The following is a 15,850-nucleotide window of genomic DNA, read 5'->3' on the forward strand; positions in this document are numbered from 1 at the left end:
AAATGGTTTACCCATGCATCATTTTCCACCATATAGTAAACAGTCTTTGCTTGATTGAAATTTGCAGTTTTTGCCAATACAAAAACTGCTACTTGAGCATAGAACCAGAAAAAGCACTAAGACACGTACAAATATAAATAATGAAGTCATCAGTATAGTGCAAATACAATTATTACCCGCCCATTATTATTAATAATAATTTCTGAACTCCCTCTATGTTGAAACAGCTTTATTTGTTATATACTTAAACTGTTAAACATGAACTGATGTTTTTTTGTTCGCATTATTAAAATCTGGAAAGTGAAAACACAGACCTGTCTGTTGTGTGTTATTGATTGTGTGCAGTTTCTGTTAGGAAAAAGGGAACAAAAAAAATAAAACACTAGACAGCGCCCGTGGTTCGATCCCCCGCCGAGACGGGAGATGGTATTCGGTAAACGCAATTGTTTGCATGAATGAAGTAACCACTGAGCTAAGCCAGCGCGTCTGTAACACAAGGAAATACACCTCTTATACTGTAGTCTGGGGCGGTCTGACAAAAGTGCGTCCCATAGCCTGGAGGGACGGTCGCTGCTGTCATTGTCAAAGTGGAAAGATTAGTTTTATCATAAATATGGCACCACAGGCTTTGGCCTGACAGCCTGCTCATGACGACCTTTGCTGCATGTCTCTCCCCTTCTCCCTCTCCCTCTTTCCTGTCTATCTTCACTTGTCACTATCAATAAAAGGCAAAAAGCCAAAAACAAATCTTTAAAAAAATTCATCATAAATATACAAACTTGTACAAAAGTATTGGCATAAAAATGTGCTCACCAAAAGTAAAAGTAGCCTACTCCTAATGTACATTGCACTAAAAATATATTCCACAATGGAAAGGTTGTGTTACGCAGCATGCCACACTAACAGTTTCCGTAGTGTAGTGGTTATCACGTTCGCCTCACACGCGAAAGGTCCCCGGTTCGAAACCGGGCGGAAACATCTTTGTCTTTGTTGGGTTGTGAGTGAATGCATGGGACCCGAATGGAAACAAGGCCGCAAGGTCTTTTTTCGGTGCTGTCTTTTTTATAAATGTGCTTTCACTGTACCATGTACTGTTTTGCTATTTGTTATTGTCTAATAAAATCAAAATAATCAAAGTTTGAATTAATTAAATGCAACAAGCTGCCCCAATGAAAACAAGCCAATTATTTGTTATTGTTATGTTCAACCTTTTTAGCATTGTATTCTATTAAAATGTTACTGTTGCTTTTTTGCTAATTGTTAAAGTAATATTCTAATATTATAGTTTTGTATTGATTTATACCAATCGTTTTGATCTCCTTTTGCATTGATAATTTGCTTATATTGATGCCAATATAAGCCTCTTTGAATTAGCCTAGACTAGAGGTATAAAATGCTGGTGACCACCCGTGGTTCGATTCATACAACAGTATTGAACAAAGTAACCACTGAGCTAAGCCAGCGCGTCTGTCTAGCATGGAAAAACACGTTATACTGGAGTCAGTCCACGTCCTATCGCCTGGAGGTAGGGCGGACCCGATAGTTTGATAGGCCACAGAGAGTGCCACTGGTGTAATTGTTCAATAGTTTTATTTAGGTCTACTCCACTCCAGGTGACTGAAGGTAACAAGACAACTCACCCTTTATCCACCTCCAAGTGAGTTGTCCGGACATCTCACCCCGATAGCTTGCCCAGCTATAAGCAACGGTTGCTAAACTATTTGGATAATGGATTGGCATTGGACAATCGATCGCTTTTGTGGTAGCCCTCGTACAAGGTTTCTTCGACTATGCTTGCAACTCCTGGTACCACAGCACCTCTAAGGCCCTTAAAACAAGGCTCCAGACTTCCCAAAACAAACTGGTCAGGCTACTACTTGGCCTCACTCCCCGAACCCACCTCACCCCTGCCCACTTTGACAGGCTGGAATGGCTTAGGGTTGACGACAGAGTACAGCACCTTGCAATGGGTCTGGTCCACAAGATTCGCTACACCACCAAGATACCCATGTACCTGTCTAAATACGTCCTTAATGTCAACGAAGTCCACAACCACAACACGAGGGAGTTCAACAAATCATGTGCAACCCAGATTCGGCACAAACAAGGGATTAAATTAATTTTGCTCCTATGCCACCAAAATGTGGAACGCCCTACCAACAGTCATTAAGACATGCGAATCCCTTGACTCCTTCAAAACTGCTCTTAAAGGGAACCTACGGACGACTGCAATTTGAAACTGGCCCCCGTAAAATCTGAATCCCCCACCCACCCCTGTTTCCCCTCACTGTATATGTTTCTTTTCTCTTTTTACCTCCTAGGCCTATGATGATTTCCTTTTGACTATATAGTTGTGTATATGTGACCGGTGGCCGATTAAGTCACAAGAAACGATCAATATAACAACATCATGAGCAACACAGTAATAAACTAAAGTGCACTGTTTAAAGTGCGTGTGCATGTATATACTGTGAGACCCAATAATGTCTTGTATAGCCCACTACGCCACTTGCTTTGGGGAGGTGCAAGTCCTCAATTAGACTCTTAAATGTAAAAGGACACTCACAAATCCTAACCAAACAATTAACCAAATAAACAAAACAATCAACTCTTAAAATCCGTTACTATCAAAATGTGCAAATTGGCAAAGGAGGGGTCAGTCCATATGGGAAAGTGCAGACAGTGTCAGAGGAGAGAAGTCTTCAGAACCTCCTATTCTTCTTGTTGATACTGCGAACACACAAGGACAGGCCGACAGTACATCTGCTCACAATATCTAACTCCAACAAATGATAGCAGCCAAAAGGCACACGTCGTCATAACTTGTCCACATAAAGGCCACAGAGGGGGTACTTATCTGAAAAGAGGGGCTAGTCGCAACTTGGCCCCTCTGCTGAGTCAGTCTGGCTTCCCCTCTTTCAGCGTCTCAAACACAGGTTCCCCGGTCAACCTGTGTGATCATCTCATCTGCTGGTTCTCCTTCATCCCTTGCAGACTGCAGAGTTGCCTAACACCGACGGTGCCGTGTCATTAGTCAGAAGGTTCATTGTTCCGAAATTACTATCCCTATCTCTAACCCTAACCTAAACCTAACCGCAAGCACAGGAGCAAACCTAAACCTAACCGCAAGCACGGGAGCAGTGCATGTTCGGACTAACGGGACTTCGGATCTATGGGCAGTTTCCACACCGACGGCCACACGAGCTATCCTGGCCTGGTGTGGGAATTGTCCTCTCCTCTGTCCAGTACCCCACCTCCTCAGCCCTGTCGCCGCACGGACAGAGCTGCTACCTTCCAGACCTGCTTAAGTTCCTTGGCTCTCCCTTCCCAACTGAGTGTGTCCCTATTTGAACCCCAAGGCCGGCCCAAAGTCATCAGCGGGGCTGGCGCTCATCAGGCAATCAAGGGAGACGTTCAAGAACACAACATTACTAAAAAACACACTCAGACAGTAATACAAATGACACAAGGGAAAACAATATTACTCAACAGGTAAATAATAAGGCCATTATGCAACACACAAAAAAGAAAGAAAAGCACACTTGACCCTCGTCAAATATATTCGTACGTCTCTAAATGTTTTGATGAATTGAAAATTCACTAGTACAGACCATGCATTCAATCGAACATCGTTTAACATGGTTTAGCATTTATTTAGAAAAGAGGTGGAACATGAGAAGGAATGATGCATAGGAATGAGATGCATTGAATGAATGATGCATTGGAATAATGCATTGAGTGGAATGATGCATGGGGTGAGATGCATTGGATGGCCTTGACCGTTCGTGTGGGATGTGTCCCGTGTGGAATGTGTCCCGTGTGGGATGAGGGGGAAGGAGGAGGATGTCGGGTTGGGAAGTGGGGAAGGGTAGGGGGTGTGAGGATGTAGGGATGTAGGCCGTAGGCCATGTACCAGGAGCCGGGTGAATGAGTGAAAGGAGGGGGTGGGGAGGGGGAGTGAGGATGAGGGGATGAGTTGGAGCTACAGAGGGGATCTTGAGGGAGTGAAGGAGTGAGGGATGATAGTGAAGGCTAGGCCCCTGGGGAAAGTGGAGGATGATAGGGCGTGGCCCTGTGGGGGGAAGGGGGTCGAAGGCCTGGTTCCGGGGGGGGGGGGGGGGGGGGTATTGGACCCTGAGTATTTGGCATGGGGTCCGAAGGGATGCGTCCGTCTTGGCTGACGTCTGACACGGTGCACTCGGTCATTTCAGGACCCCCATCTGGAACCTGAAAGTAAGGATGTGGTTGTGATTAAATTGATTAAAGTGTGGAACAGAACAAGTTGTCTCAATGCACTCTTGTGGAGACCAGACGTTGTCCTATCCTGTGTAGGCAATTGCAACAGGGCGCAAGCCATTTCTGAACTTGGTGACAAAAACTTCCCCTTGGTGGCGGAAGAAAAGTCGGACTGACCAGACTCTAGGTCTGGAAAAGGGAGGGAGGGAGGGATACGAAGAACAAAGCACGAAATGGCAGGTAGACGTGCAGGTATAAATACGTGGAGAAGGGGAGGGGTTTGGGTGGAATGCTATCAGTTACCATGGTAGATAATTAGCCTACTGGATTGGTTACCATGGTGATGTTAGTTAACGATTTATCATAGAAGGTGCGGTCTTCCTCCTGAGTCCTGAACATATGTTGTTCCAACTTCAATTAAAACAAGTGTAATGCTTTATGGTGTCGTTCTCTCACTGTTAACAGTTTGTATTGAGTTGTACTTGAAATTTACTGTAATTCTGCAAACTGTTAATAAATCAATCAATCAGTATACTCTCTTCTCCTTCTACAAATTGTAGGTAAATAAATGCCAGAACCTGGAAACATCACAGACATATGACTTATAGTATATAAAAGAGCGATCTTTATTCATGAAAAACGTTCAATTGAATCAACTATAAAGGATTATTAGAATACAATGTCATCACACACACACACAGATCATCATCACATCACTCTCTCTCTATCTCTCTCTCTCTCTCTCGCTCTCTCTCTTATTTGTCTGTCATTAAATGTGTTGATGAATTGACTACTTACTAACTATACTAACTGACTGTACTCTCCTGTGCTTGATTTTCTATATTGACTCATACTTTGTTACCCTATAACGGGTCCATATGGTTCTATTCTATCTAACAGTTGGACCGACTATCCTGAAATAAGTTAGTCCCTAGGGAATCTTTTCACATATGGCTAACACCAACTGAGTTTCCGTAGTGTAGTGGTTATCACGTTCGCCTAACACGCGAAAGGTCCCCGGTTCGAGACCGGGCGGAAACAGGACTTTTCTCTAGTATGTGTGACTGACTGTCAAGTTCGATCCAGTTTATACATTCATGACGGAATAGAACTATTCTTGTTCACTACATAGGCCTATTAGTTATTTTTTGTTTGTTTGCTTTTTTTTGTCCAAATTAATCAGCTTACACAAAACAAATTCCCTGTGATGTGACAAAACAGTGAAAACACAAAACAAACAAACAAACATAAAAACACTGGTTCAGCGCCCGTGGTTCGATCTCCCCTGAGACAAGGAGATGGATCAACCGCCGTCTTCTTGGCCACAAGGGCGTGTCGGACAATGTTTGAATGAAGTAACCACTGAGCTATTCACCAGCGCACCTGTTGTCTGTGGAAACACACCTCTTATGTACTGCATTGCCGTCTGAGCCTGTGTGTTGCCAGATTTTATATAAATAAGACAGACACACACACACACACACACACACACACACACACACACACACACACACACACACACACACACACACACACACACACACACACACACACACACACACACACACACACACACACACACACACAGAGAAAAATCAGCTCACACATCATGCACGTGCGCATGATGAGCAGTATGCAAACATGAGTAAATCCGTGTGAGTAGTCGCCCGACTCCAAATCCAAGCTGTTGACTTCAAGGATATAACATGTTTGGAATATTCTGAGGATGTCTGCACTGTGTAGGCTACATAGACATAAAAGCCTATATTATTGTCAAGCCTATTAAGTGCGCCAGTCTGTACTCTGTGGGCATGAAGGATTTCATTGTGACTTGTAGCCTAAGGCCCCAGTAGAATAGTGGTTGAACTTGACGTGTTATGCCCTTATTTTCGCCAGAGGGCAGCATCGTGTAGGCTAAACTCGGGGTTAGTTACTGACTACAATCTCCCTGGTGTTCGCTTAATTGTGTACTATTAAACTAGAGGGCCATACATAGATTAAATTGGTCAAAGAGTTGTTTTTGGTGAATTGCATTATTGTCAGGGAGGTCTGCGTTGTGGATTGGGAGAAGATGATTGGTAGATTTAGCTGTGTGAGCATTACAACAATGTACAACGAGAATGGAGGGGAAAGAGCCTGGATGGATGGATGGATGGATAGTACCATTTCCCCCCTCACTTATATGTTGTTTTTTTGTTTGTTTTTCATCCTATGATGATTTCCTGTTAGACGTGTATATTTGTACGTCTCTAAATGTTTTGATAAATTGAAAATGGTGGGCCATAAACAAGTGTAATGCTTAATTGGGTCGTCCACTCACAGTTAACAGTCTTTGTATTGAGTTTGTGCTTGAAATGTACTGTAATTCTGCAAACTGTTAATAAATATTTCAATCAATCAAAAGTGTCGTCCACTCACAGTTAACAGTTTTATATTGAGTTGTAGTCTACTTGAAATGTACTGTAATTCTGCAAAGTGTCAAACTACTTCAATCGATCGATCTATCGAGACAGACAGACAGACAGACAGACAGACAGACAGACAGACAGACAGACAGACAGCCGATACTCTGTGTTCCATTAAGAGTACTGCACTGACTGACTGTTGTGATCATCGACTACTCACGCCTGCCCTGTCCCTCAGACAGTAAACTGAAGCTGCTGCGCCTACAAACGACTCACCAGTGTGTTGTCAACTTTATTATTATTAAATATTAAATAATATAAAGAACCCAACTCAAAACTATAATAACATGTGCGCGTGAGGAGCTACGAACGCCTTTGATGTTGTTGTTGTTGCTGGTTAATACTTGCTAACGCTAGAAGCAGAAAACAAAGATGGAGCAGCTGCTTCTGCAGCTCAAACCACCGTCATCGCTGCTGCTCACTGGAAACCTGGCCGAGAACTGGCGCCGGTGGGAACAGCGTTTCCAGCTGTACATGACAGCGACGGGAGCCATCGAGAAGGATGAAAAGGTTAAAGTGGCCATTCTGCTGCACACCGTCGGAGAAGACGCCTTGGACGTATTCAACACGTTCACGTTCGAGGATGGCGACGATGGAAAGATGGACGCGGTCCTCAGGGCGTTCGCAACGTATTGCAGCCCGCAGAAGAATGTGGTCTTTGAACGGCACCAGTTCTGGTCTCATGCTATGGCGGATGGGATACCAGTGGACACGTTTGTCGCAGAACTGCGCCAGAAGAGCAAAACCTGTGCATTTGGAATAAGCGACACGGACATGATGAGAGATAAACTGGTGTTCAGTTTGAACAATGCCTCTCTGAAAGAAATACTACTAAGGGAAAAGGACTTGACCCTTGAGAAAGCAGTAACCTTGTGCAGAGCGTCAGAAGCTGCCAGGAGGCAGATGCAAGCTATGCAGACAACACATGCTGTGGGTGAGTCACATTTTGCAAGCCATGAATGGAGCCCCAGCTCACACAGAGCTGGTGGGAACCGGTTCGAATTGAGTGTGCCAAACCATAATAAATTGTTTATAGGATCAATATAAGTAAATTAATATATGATAACCCTTCCACAGTAGTAGCTTTTTCATATTTTCTATTTTTTGCATATAGTAGGCTAATCAACTGGGGAAATGTCATGTTGATAACTATTAATTATATTATTACCTATTCACCTATCACGTACAGTATAGGTGTAATACTACTGTAAAAAAAAAGAAGAAAAATAAATATGGTTAAATCAGTGGTTCTATCACATGGCAGAGTGCACACAGAGACACATAGACCCCTTTTCCACCGGTTGGTTCCCAGTGGGAACCGGTTCAGTTCTTTTTGGTTTTTAGTCCATCAGCCAGAGCTCCAAAATTGGTGGGCAAACTATACCCTATATTAAATGGTTTATAGGATCAATACAAGTAAATTAATACATGATAACCCTTCCACAGTAGTAGCTTTTTCATGTTTTTGATTATTTTGCATATTTTCCTACATAATGCCTCATTTGCATATTTAAAAATGTAAAATTTGTAATACAATAAATCATTGTCTTCGTGTAAGTACTCAATTGGGAGAGTTTAATGGTGATAACAATCTAATATAGGTATGGTTTTGCCCACTCAATTCATAATTCACGTTAACATTTTGGAGCTCTGGCTCATGGACTAAAAACCAAAAAGAACTGAACCGGTTCCCACTGGGAACCAACCGGTGGAAAAGGGGCCAGACAGACACACAGCTGATGATTTTCATTTTGCAATGCATGACCCAGCGCAAGGCATCTAGGTTGGTCACAGCTGTAATGAATCACAGACTTAACTCCTTCCCTTTTCAGAAAATGTGAACGCACAGTGGTCATATTCCATCCACGGCCCGGCCTAGAGCCGATTGAAAATTGAAATGCATTGGAACTTTTGCATTTAGGAGCTTTTTTGGAGCTAAAAAAAAAACATTGGAGACCGCCCAGGACCGTTTCAGTTGTTGTGATCACTGACACTAGGGTACTTTCTGGCCTTGACAGCCCGCACATCCAAATACAAAAGTCTTATCTGATTGTAATTTGTAATAAACAATGTTAAACAACGTTAAACTCACTTTGCCACTCACCTTGCCACTCGATTTGCCATTGACTTTATGCATACCCTCTATTGTCGGTCTCGCTTCTTAGAGAGGCCGCATAGGGCTGAGCCTTTGAGCTATTTAGGGCCGGCAGGAAACGTATTCATTTTGTCTCGTTATTAAGAAATCAACTATTTGGTTGTATGTACGCCGTTTGATTCTACATCTACATACCACCACCACACTGAAGCCGTTGAGGGCTGATTACACTCCACTGCGTGTTTTATGTCCATAGAAAAATGGTTATGCTTATGTCCGCATCATTTTGAGCTTTCAGTGTGTGTGTGTGTGTGTGTGTGTGTGTGTGTGTGTGTGTGTGTGTGTGTGTGTGTGTGTGTGTGTGCGTGCGTGTGCGCGCTGTGGTGCACACACACCATAACAAATCTTACACATTATTGTTTTGTTTTCATCTTGGCTAGATCTGAACTAAACATCTCACAGTCTCACTGAGCTTTTATGGAGCGACAAAAGAGGGTGTTTATAACAAAACACAAGACAAAACAAAGAGCCTCATTGTCAAATGGAATGTCTCAAAATATATAGGCCTACTTAAAAAAAAGTAATGTTGTAATCCTGAATTAAAATAGAAATGGTTGCACTGTACGCTCCCTGCTGTTTGAACTGAGGCAGAACATTAAAAACAGATTGGTTACTTTCACCATATTCACTTTAGACCATTCTTCCTTGTGTAAACTTAAGTCAAGTGCGATTTATTCCCTAATACATAAATCCCATGATCTCAAGATTCACATGTTGTGCTAACACCGCTAGGTCTCCAGTTATTAAAGTCCTTATTCACTACATTTCAGAGCGGTGTGTGGAGTCCAGACTGCAGGTGAAGATGAACTCTCCAGACTCAGCCATGGACGTTTCTAATAATCAGGAACCTGAAGACATTTCTATTAAACAGGAAGCTGAAGACGTTTCTAATAATCAGGAACCTGAAGACATTTCTATTAAACGGGAACCTGAAGACCACTCGCACCTCAGTAAGTTTCATGTGCTCTTATTTTCGTTTCTGTAGGGCTGCCACAATGTCTTATTTTTTACTGGGCTGGCCTGGGCTCCACCTATGCTTTCTATGGCATAGGCAGCTCCCGGCAGGATCCGGCAGGAGAATCTAGACACAGCTGCGCAACATGAGACTATTAGAGCGACAGAGAGAGAGAGGAGTGTGTGTGTACGGGTGTGTGTGTGTGTGTGTACGGGTGTGCGTGTGTGTGTCAATTTAAAAAAAGGTGCAGACGATCAGAAATCAGCAGAGAGTGATCAACGTTTGTGCTATTTCTCCCTGGAAATAAAAAACGTCTTCCGAGGCTAACTATACAGTATACAATAACAATGGCAAAACATATCATGACACTGATAATATCCTGATATGTAAATCATCCATCATTGGAATATCCCTCAAATTCTATTTTGAAGTATATTCTATTTAACCCATTTTGACTGGGCCCAGAGCGATTCAAAGAATGAAACACAGCGAGGCAATGTTACAGCAATATTAAACGCCTCGTCATGTGTAATCAGCGCATGCCACAAAATGAATGAATCATGGCGAGCATACCTGTCCTATGTATCAAATGGGTTAAGCGCAGATCTGCACGCATGCAACGCGTCGCATTTGTGACACACGTTTCCACGTTCTGTACCACAGCAATGCATTTGTTGATGTGTGTGTGTGTGTGTGTGTGTGTGTGTGTGTGTGTGTGTGTGTGTGTGTGTGTGTGTGTGTGTGTGTGTGTGTGTGTCTGTGTGTGTGTGTGTGTGTGGCAAGTAATTCCCTGTAGAAGACTTCTCCCCAAAAGGACAACTTTCTTTTTCCATCCTGAATGACCGGTGTAATATTATTATTTAATTTTAGCTATGTGCAATAACTAAAAGCCAATGAACCAATCAGTAGCATTGTCAGTATTTGTCTTAATTTGTAATTCATTCATTTATTTAGTTGCCAATAATGTAACTGTAGTAAGCCAGTTTGTTTAGACCCATTGTCTTTTATTTCAATAAAATTAATGCTAAAAACACATTGTACGTGCATTTAAAAAAGGAGAAAATAAATAAAATAGCTTCTGACGAATCCCGGGCCAGTGGTTATAATGGTGGGGCCTGTGATTTTGAAAATCCAAATTTCCCTTATTTTCTACCCCTGTTTTTGATATTGGCATAAGTATTCTTTTCCTGTTTTTTTTCCCAAGTAAGTACACTAAATTGCCAAGTACTCGGCCTGAAAAAAAAAGAAAAAAAAATCAATTTCTTAGATAGAGAAATCGGTATCGTAAAGAATATGCTATATCGTGAGTATATCATTATCGTAATATAAACCTTTCTATATTGTGATATGAGATTTTGTCATATCGCCCAGCCCTACTGATATGTTACTAAAACGTTGAAGGTGAGAGCTCATTTTCTACACTTCTTTTATATTTTAGGAATCTAGTATTAACTATTATGTATTGTTTCTGCTCCTAGACATCCTGCACATGGTTGTGTGTAAAGAGGAGGATTCTATTAAACAGGAGAGGAGCCCCAGTCTGCTCCAGGAGGAACCAGAGCCTCCACACATTAAAGAGGAACAGGAAAAGCTTAAAGAGGAAAAGGAAGGTCTACTTCAAAGACCAGAGCAGCCTGATGGGTCAATGTTGACGTTACTAGCAGTGAAAGGTGAGGAAGAAAATGATGATGACATCTCTTCCCACTGCTCTGAAGTTGAAGTTGAACTTGAATCTGATGATTGGGAGGAGACCAGTGAAGACGGTGATGGTGAACGGCGTGACCAGAGTTTCAGTGAGTCGGGTTCCTTGGGGACACGCCAGCATATCGACACTAGAGAGAAACATTTCCAATGTAAACATTGTAAGAAGAGTTTCACCAGGCCAGATTCTCTGAAAAGACACCAGCGGTTTCACACTGGAGAAAAGCCTTTCCAGTGTGAACATTGTAACAAGAGTTTCAGTGAGTCGGGTACCCTGAAGAGACACCAGAGGTTTCACACTGGAGAAAAACCTTTCAACTGTAAACACTGTGACAAGAGGTTCATTCAGTCATATGACCTAAGGAAGCACCAGCGCGTTCACACTGGGGAAAAACCCTTCCATTGTAAGCACTGTGACAAGAGTTTCATTGATTCAGGTGGGCTGAAAACACACCAGCGTCTCCACACTGGAGAAAAACCGTTCCAGTGTACACATTGTGACAAGAGTTTCAATCAAGCAGGTCACCTGCAGAGACACCAGTATGTCCACACAGGAGAAAAACCTTTCCAGTGTAAACATTGTGAAAAGAGTTTTAGTGAGTCAGGTACCCTGAAGAGACACCAGCATATCCACACTGGAGAAAAACCTTTCCACTGTAAACATTGTGACGTAAGGTTCATCCAGTCAAGTGACCTAAAGAAGCACCAGTATGTACACACAGGAGAAAAACCTTTCCAGTTTAAACATTGTAACAAGAGTTTCCAGCAGTCAGCTTCCCTGAAGAGGTTCATTCAGTCATATGACCTAAAGAAGCACCAGCGTGGGGTCAAACCATTCCATTGTAAACATTGTGACAAGAGTTTCAATCAATCAGGTCACTTGCAGAGACACCAGTATGTCCACACTGGAGAAAAGCCTTTCCAGTGTAAACATTGTGACAAGAGTTTTAGTGAGGCAGGTACCCTGAAGAGACACCAGTTTGTCCACACTGGAGAAAAACCTTTCCACTGTAAACATTGTGACAGGAGGTTCGTTCAGGCATATGACCTGAAGAAGCACCAGTATGTCCACACAGGAGAAAAACCTTTCCAGTGTAAACATTGTAACAAGAGTTTCCAGCAGTCGGGTTCCATGAAGAGACACCAGCGTATCCACACTGGAGAAAAAAATCCAGAGTTTCAATAACTCTGGTCACTTGAAAAAACTTGAAAGAATGGGGGAAATCTACTATACACACTATACACTGGGAGCATCAAATCAAACCGAATAGAAAAGTAGAACTATTATGGATATTCATACTGCCTCAGTCAGGACTCGTCTTTTGGAGACATTCCACCTGCTATTTTTGTTTGTTTTGTTTTGTTTTTGTTTGTTTTGCATGTTTTATATAATTTCATGCTAGAACAACTCTCTGCCTATTCTGAATCTCATTTTCTGCACAGGGCTTTAGACTGCCACCAGAATTAGTGTGCAAGTTAAAGGACCACTTTTCAACATATCTTCATATAATAGGTCCTCACTAATAATCATGACCAATTTTCTTTCTACTCAGTCTGTGTCTCATAGGAGGGCTGTGGGCAGTTCAGAAACCTGTCCACCAGTGACATCATCGATGGCGAATACAAGCTAATAGAAACTGCAGGCTTTCTAGTCCTGAAAAGTTGCGAAAAGTCACGATAATGAAAATCCAAACATTAAAAAAAAAAAAAATCTGTTTAAAAAATAATCTTCCCAACGATGATGTCACTGGTGGACGGGTTTCTGAACTGCATGCAGCCCTCCTATGAGACACAGAATGATTAGAAAAGAATTGTGCTATTTCATCATGATTATTAGTGCGGAACTATTATATAGGTTGAAAAGTGGTGAAGTGGTCCTTTAACATTTAACCTGATTGCATTCGTGTGCGTTTATGATTATTAGGTTGGTCGTTCACCACTTCATTTTTAGTGTGAGTTTAGTGTTTACTGGAGTTTAATACGTTGATTAAATATAAAATAACGTCTCTTTTCTTCAAAGTGACTGGCATAATGCAACTGAATAAATGAGTCATGTCATTAGAACAGATTAATTGTTACACACAAGACAAATATAGATTTTCTGACGCAATCGTTCCATTCAGTCGAATTGCCTCCCATGCGCATTTGCTACTTTTGATTTGATCAAACTCTGTTGTATGGAATCGCCTGCAAACAAAATACAGAATACAAAGTGAAGTGATTAAATGTAATGTGCTGTTAGCTTGTAGCGATCTGTAAGGTCTGAGATTATTTCATGTGCAGGCACTGCAAACACAGGGCCCTATCTTGTATAACTATGGAGCCTTATCCTTTATGCCTAGTTAACTATGAAACCTTGCATTTTTTGTCACGTCACTCACAATCCCCATACATGGGGAAAGCCCCCATATATTGTGCCCAGGTCTCGTTGCATCACTATGACATCAGGGATGATAGTAAATCAGGGATAATATCATAGTAAATGCAACCTGCTGTCACAATTAAGCCCATATATGGAGATCCCTGATGTCATCAATATTAGTATATGGTCTGACATTCCATATGTTGATCCTTCCCCATCCATCCTTCCTCTTCGATGTCTCCCTTTTGACTGATAGCTGTCCATTCAAACTCTAGACGGGCCTGCCCCAAAGTTATTAGTGCAGCCGCGCCCGGCAGCCGGCGGAAACTAGAGTTCTCAACAGGCCCGAAGATTAAGGCCTTGCCCTACCTGGGCCCTCGTCAAACCCTGTTACACTCAAGAGAATGTCCCCGCTACCATCCTTAGATCTCCATATGGAGCTGACCTGTTATGACATTCCGTATGTTGATCTGACCTCATCAAACCCTGTACACTCGAGACATGCTCCTTATATGGCCAGTACAGAATTAATTCCATGTTGATCTGCCCCTCCATTCCAAAGTGCCAGACTGCTGGGCGAGTCTGTCTGTAATCGTAATGCACTGTAGCTACAACTACTACACAACTGCTACACATTTCTTCATTTTCCAGAAACTCATGTTTTGTATAGTGTTTTACACACGATCAACATGCAATGGATTTGAGAAGTATATTGTGAGAGAAATGTATGTGCTGCACCACTGGCAACGGTACAGGGCAGGGCAAGGAGGAGTTTGGATGGGAAAGTAGACTAGAGAAGTACTTGTAGGAAAATACATCTTAATGTCAGACCCTGCAGTCCTACAGTATGTATTGAAAATAATTCTGGTGTGATTCACCATAAATGAATGAGAAACAGTGCTGTGGGCTATATGGTTTATATACAAACAGGGGGTCGGGACCCACTTGTGGGTCACAGACCAGTTTTTATGGGTCACGACTCGAGTACAAATCCCATTTTCTTTTCCTGCATTTGTAGGAGAAAACCTTCGCACACCTAGAAATTAGGCGTATGAACAGGTGCGTAGGCCAGTGGACATCAATGAAAGCAATAAGGTACACCCGCACACTGTATTTCCCTGCATTTAAAATATGTTTCTAAAGATTTATCATTTTAAAACAGACAAAGAAAAAAAGAGATTCCATAAATAAAATGATAATAATTAAGATCTTGAAATCGTGAAAATAGCTGATCTAAAATCTCGTGGCGCGAAGGGACACGTGCGCTTGTAGATCTGCTATGTTCACTAGTTTGGGTCCCGGTCGAATGTCTAATCTCTATAAAAGGCGTGGGAGCCTCTGGTCTACAATATATGGTACAACAGGTTTTATAGAATTATACAGTTTTGATATGAATTCATGTCATCTTGCTGTGTTCCATTACACCCACTGGGAGGCACCATTTCAGTTATTTTACAAAGTAAATATTGGTTAACTGAGGGGAGAAAAGTGCATGTGGTTTTAATGAATTATGTAAAGTATGTCAGACCCTGCAGTACTGTGAATTAGTTTTGGTTTGAGTATACTATAAATGTCCGCATAAACCATGTTTCTAACGGTATTTTTATGTTATGATTTCATTCACTCTTACTGTGTTCCATTACACACCCAATGGGGCACCATAGGACCACAATGGAAACAAGCCTCCAGGGTTTTTAGTGTTATCCTTTTATCATTATTGTATAACTGTACCTACTGTACTTTATTACAAACTGTTAATAAACTATTCATTATTGTATAACTGTATCACTACTTTATTACAAACTGTTAAAAAAACTATTAATTATTGTAACTATCACTGTACTTTATTACAACCTGTTGAATTATTCAATCAAACCATTTCAATTATTTTAATTATTATTTTGAAAATTATATGGTTAACATGTTTAATGCAAGGTATATGCTGCATCCTGTAACATGATATATGTTGGTATACT

At 41.8% G+C, this 15,850-nt stretch overlaps 1 protein-coding gene across 1 annotated transcript; it reads left to right on the plus strand.

Annotated features, from left to right (window-relative positions):
• Nucleotides 1-7,077: 7,077 nt before the first annotated feature.
• LOC310856047 (uncharacterized protein) lies at nucleotides 7,078-9,907 on the plus strand (the record flags this gene model as incomplete). Its single annotated transcript, XM_083761265.1, has 3 exons — nucleotides 7,078-7,635; nucleotides 9,627-9,739; nucleotides 9,842-9,907. The coding sequence occupies exons 1-3, from the start codon at nucleotides 7,176-7,178 to the stop codon at nucleotides 9,905-9,907; spliced, it is 639 nt and encodes a 212-aa protein (XP_083617391.1). The 5' UTR covers nucleotides 7,078-7,175.
• Nucleotides 9,908-15,850: the final 5,943 nt, after the last annotated feature.

The sequence above is a fragment of the Protomyctophum parallelum genome, assembly GCF_964188405.1.
Source record: "Protomyctophum parallelum genome assembly, chromosome: 1".
In the NCBI taxonomy this organism is placed as follows: domain Eukaryota; kingdom Metazoa; phylum Chordata; class Actinopteri; order Myctophiformes; family Myctophidae; genus Protomyctophum; species Protomyctophum parallelum.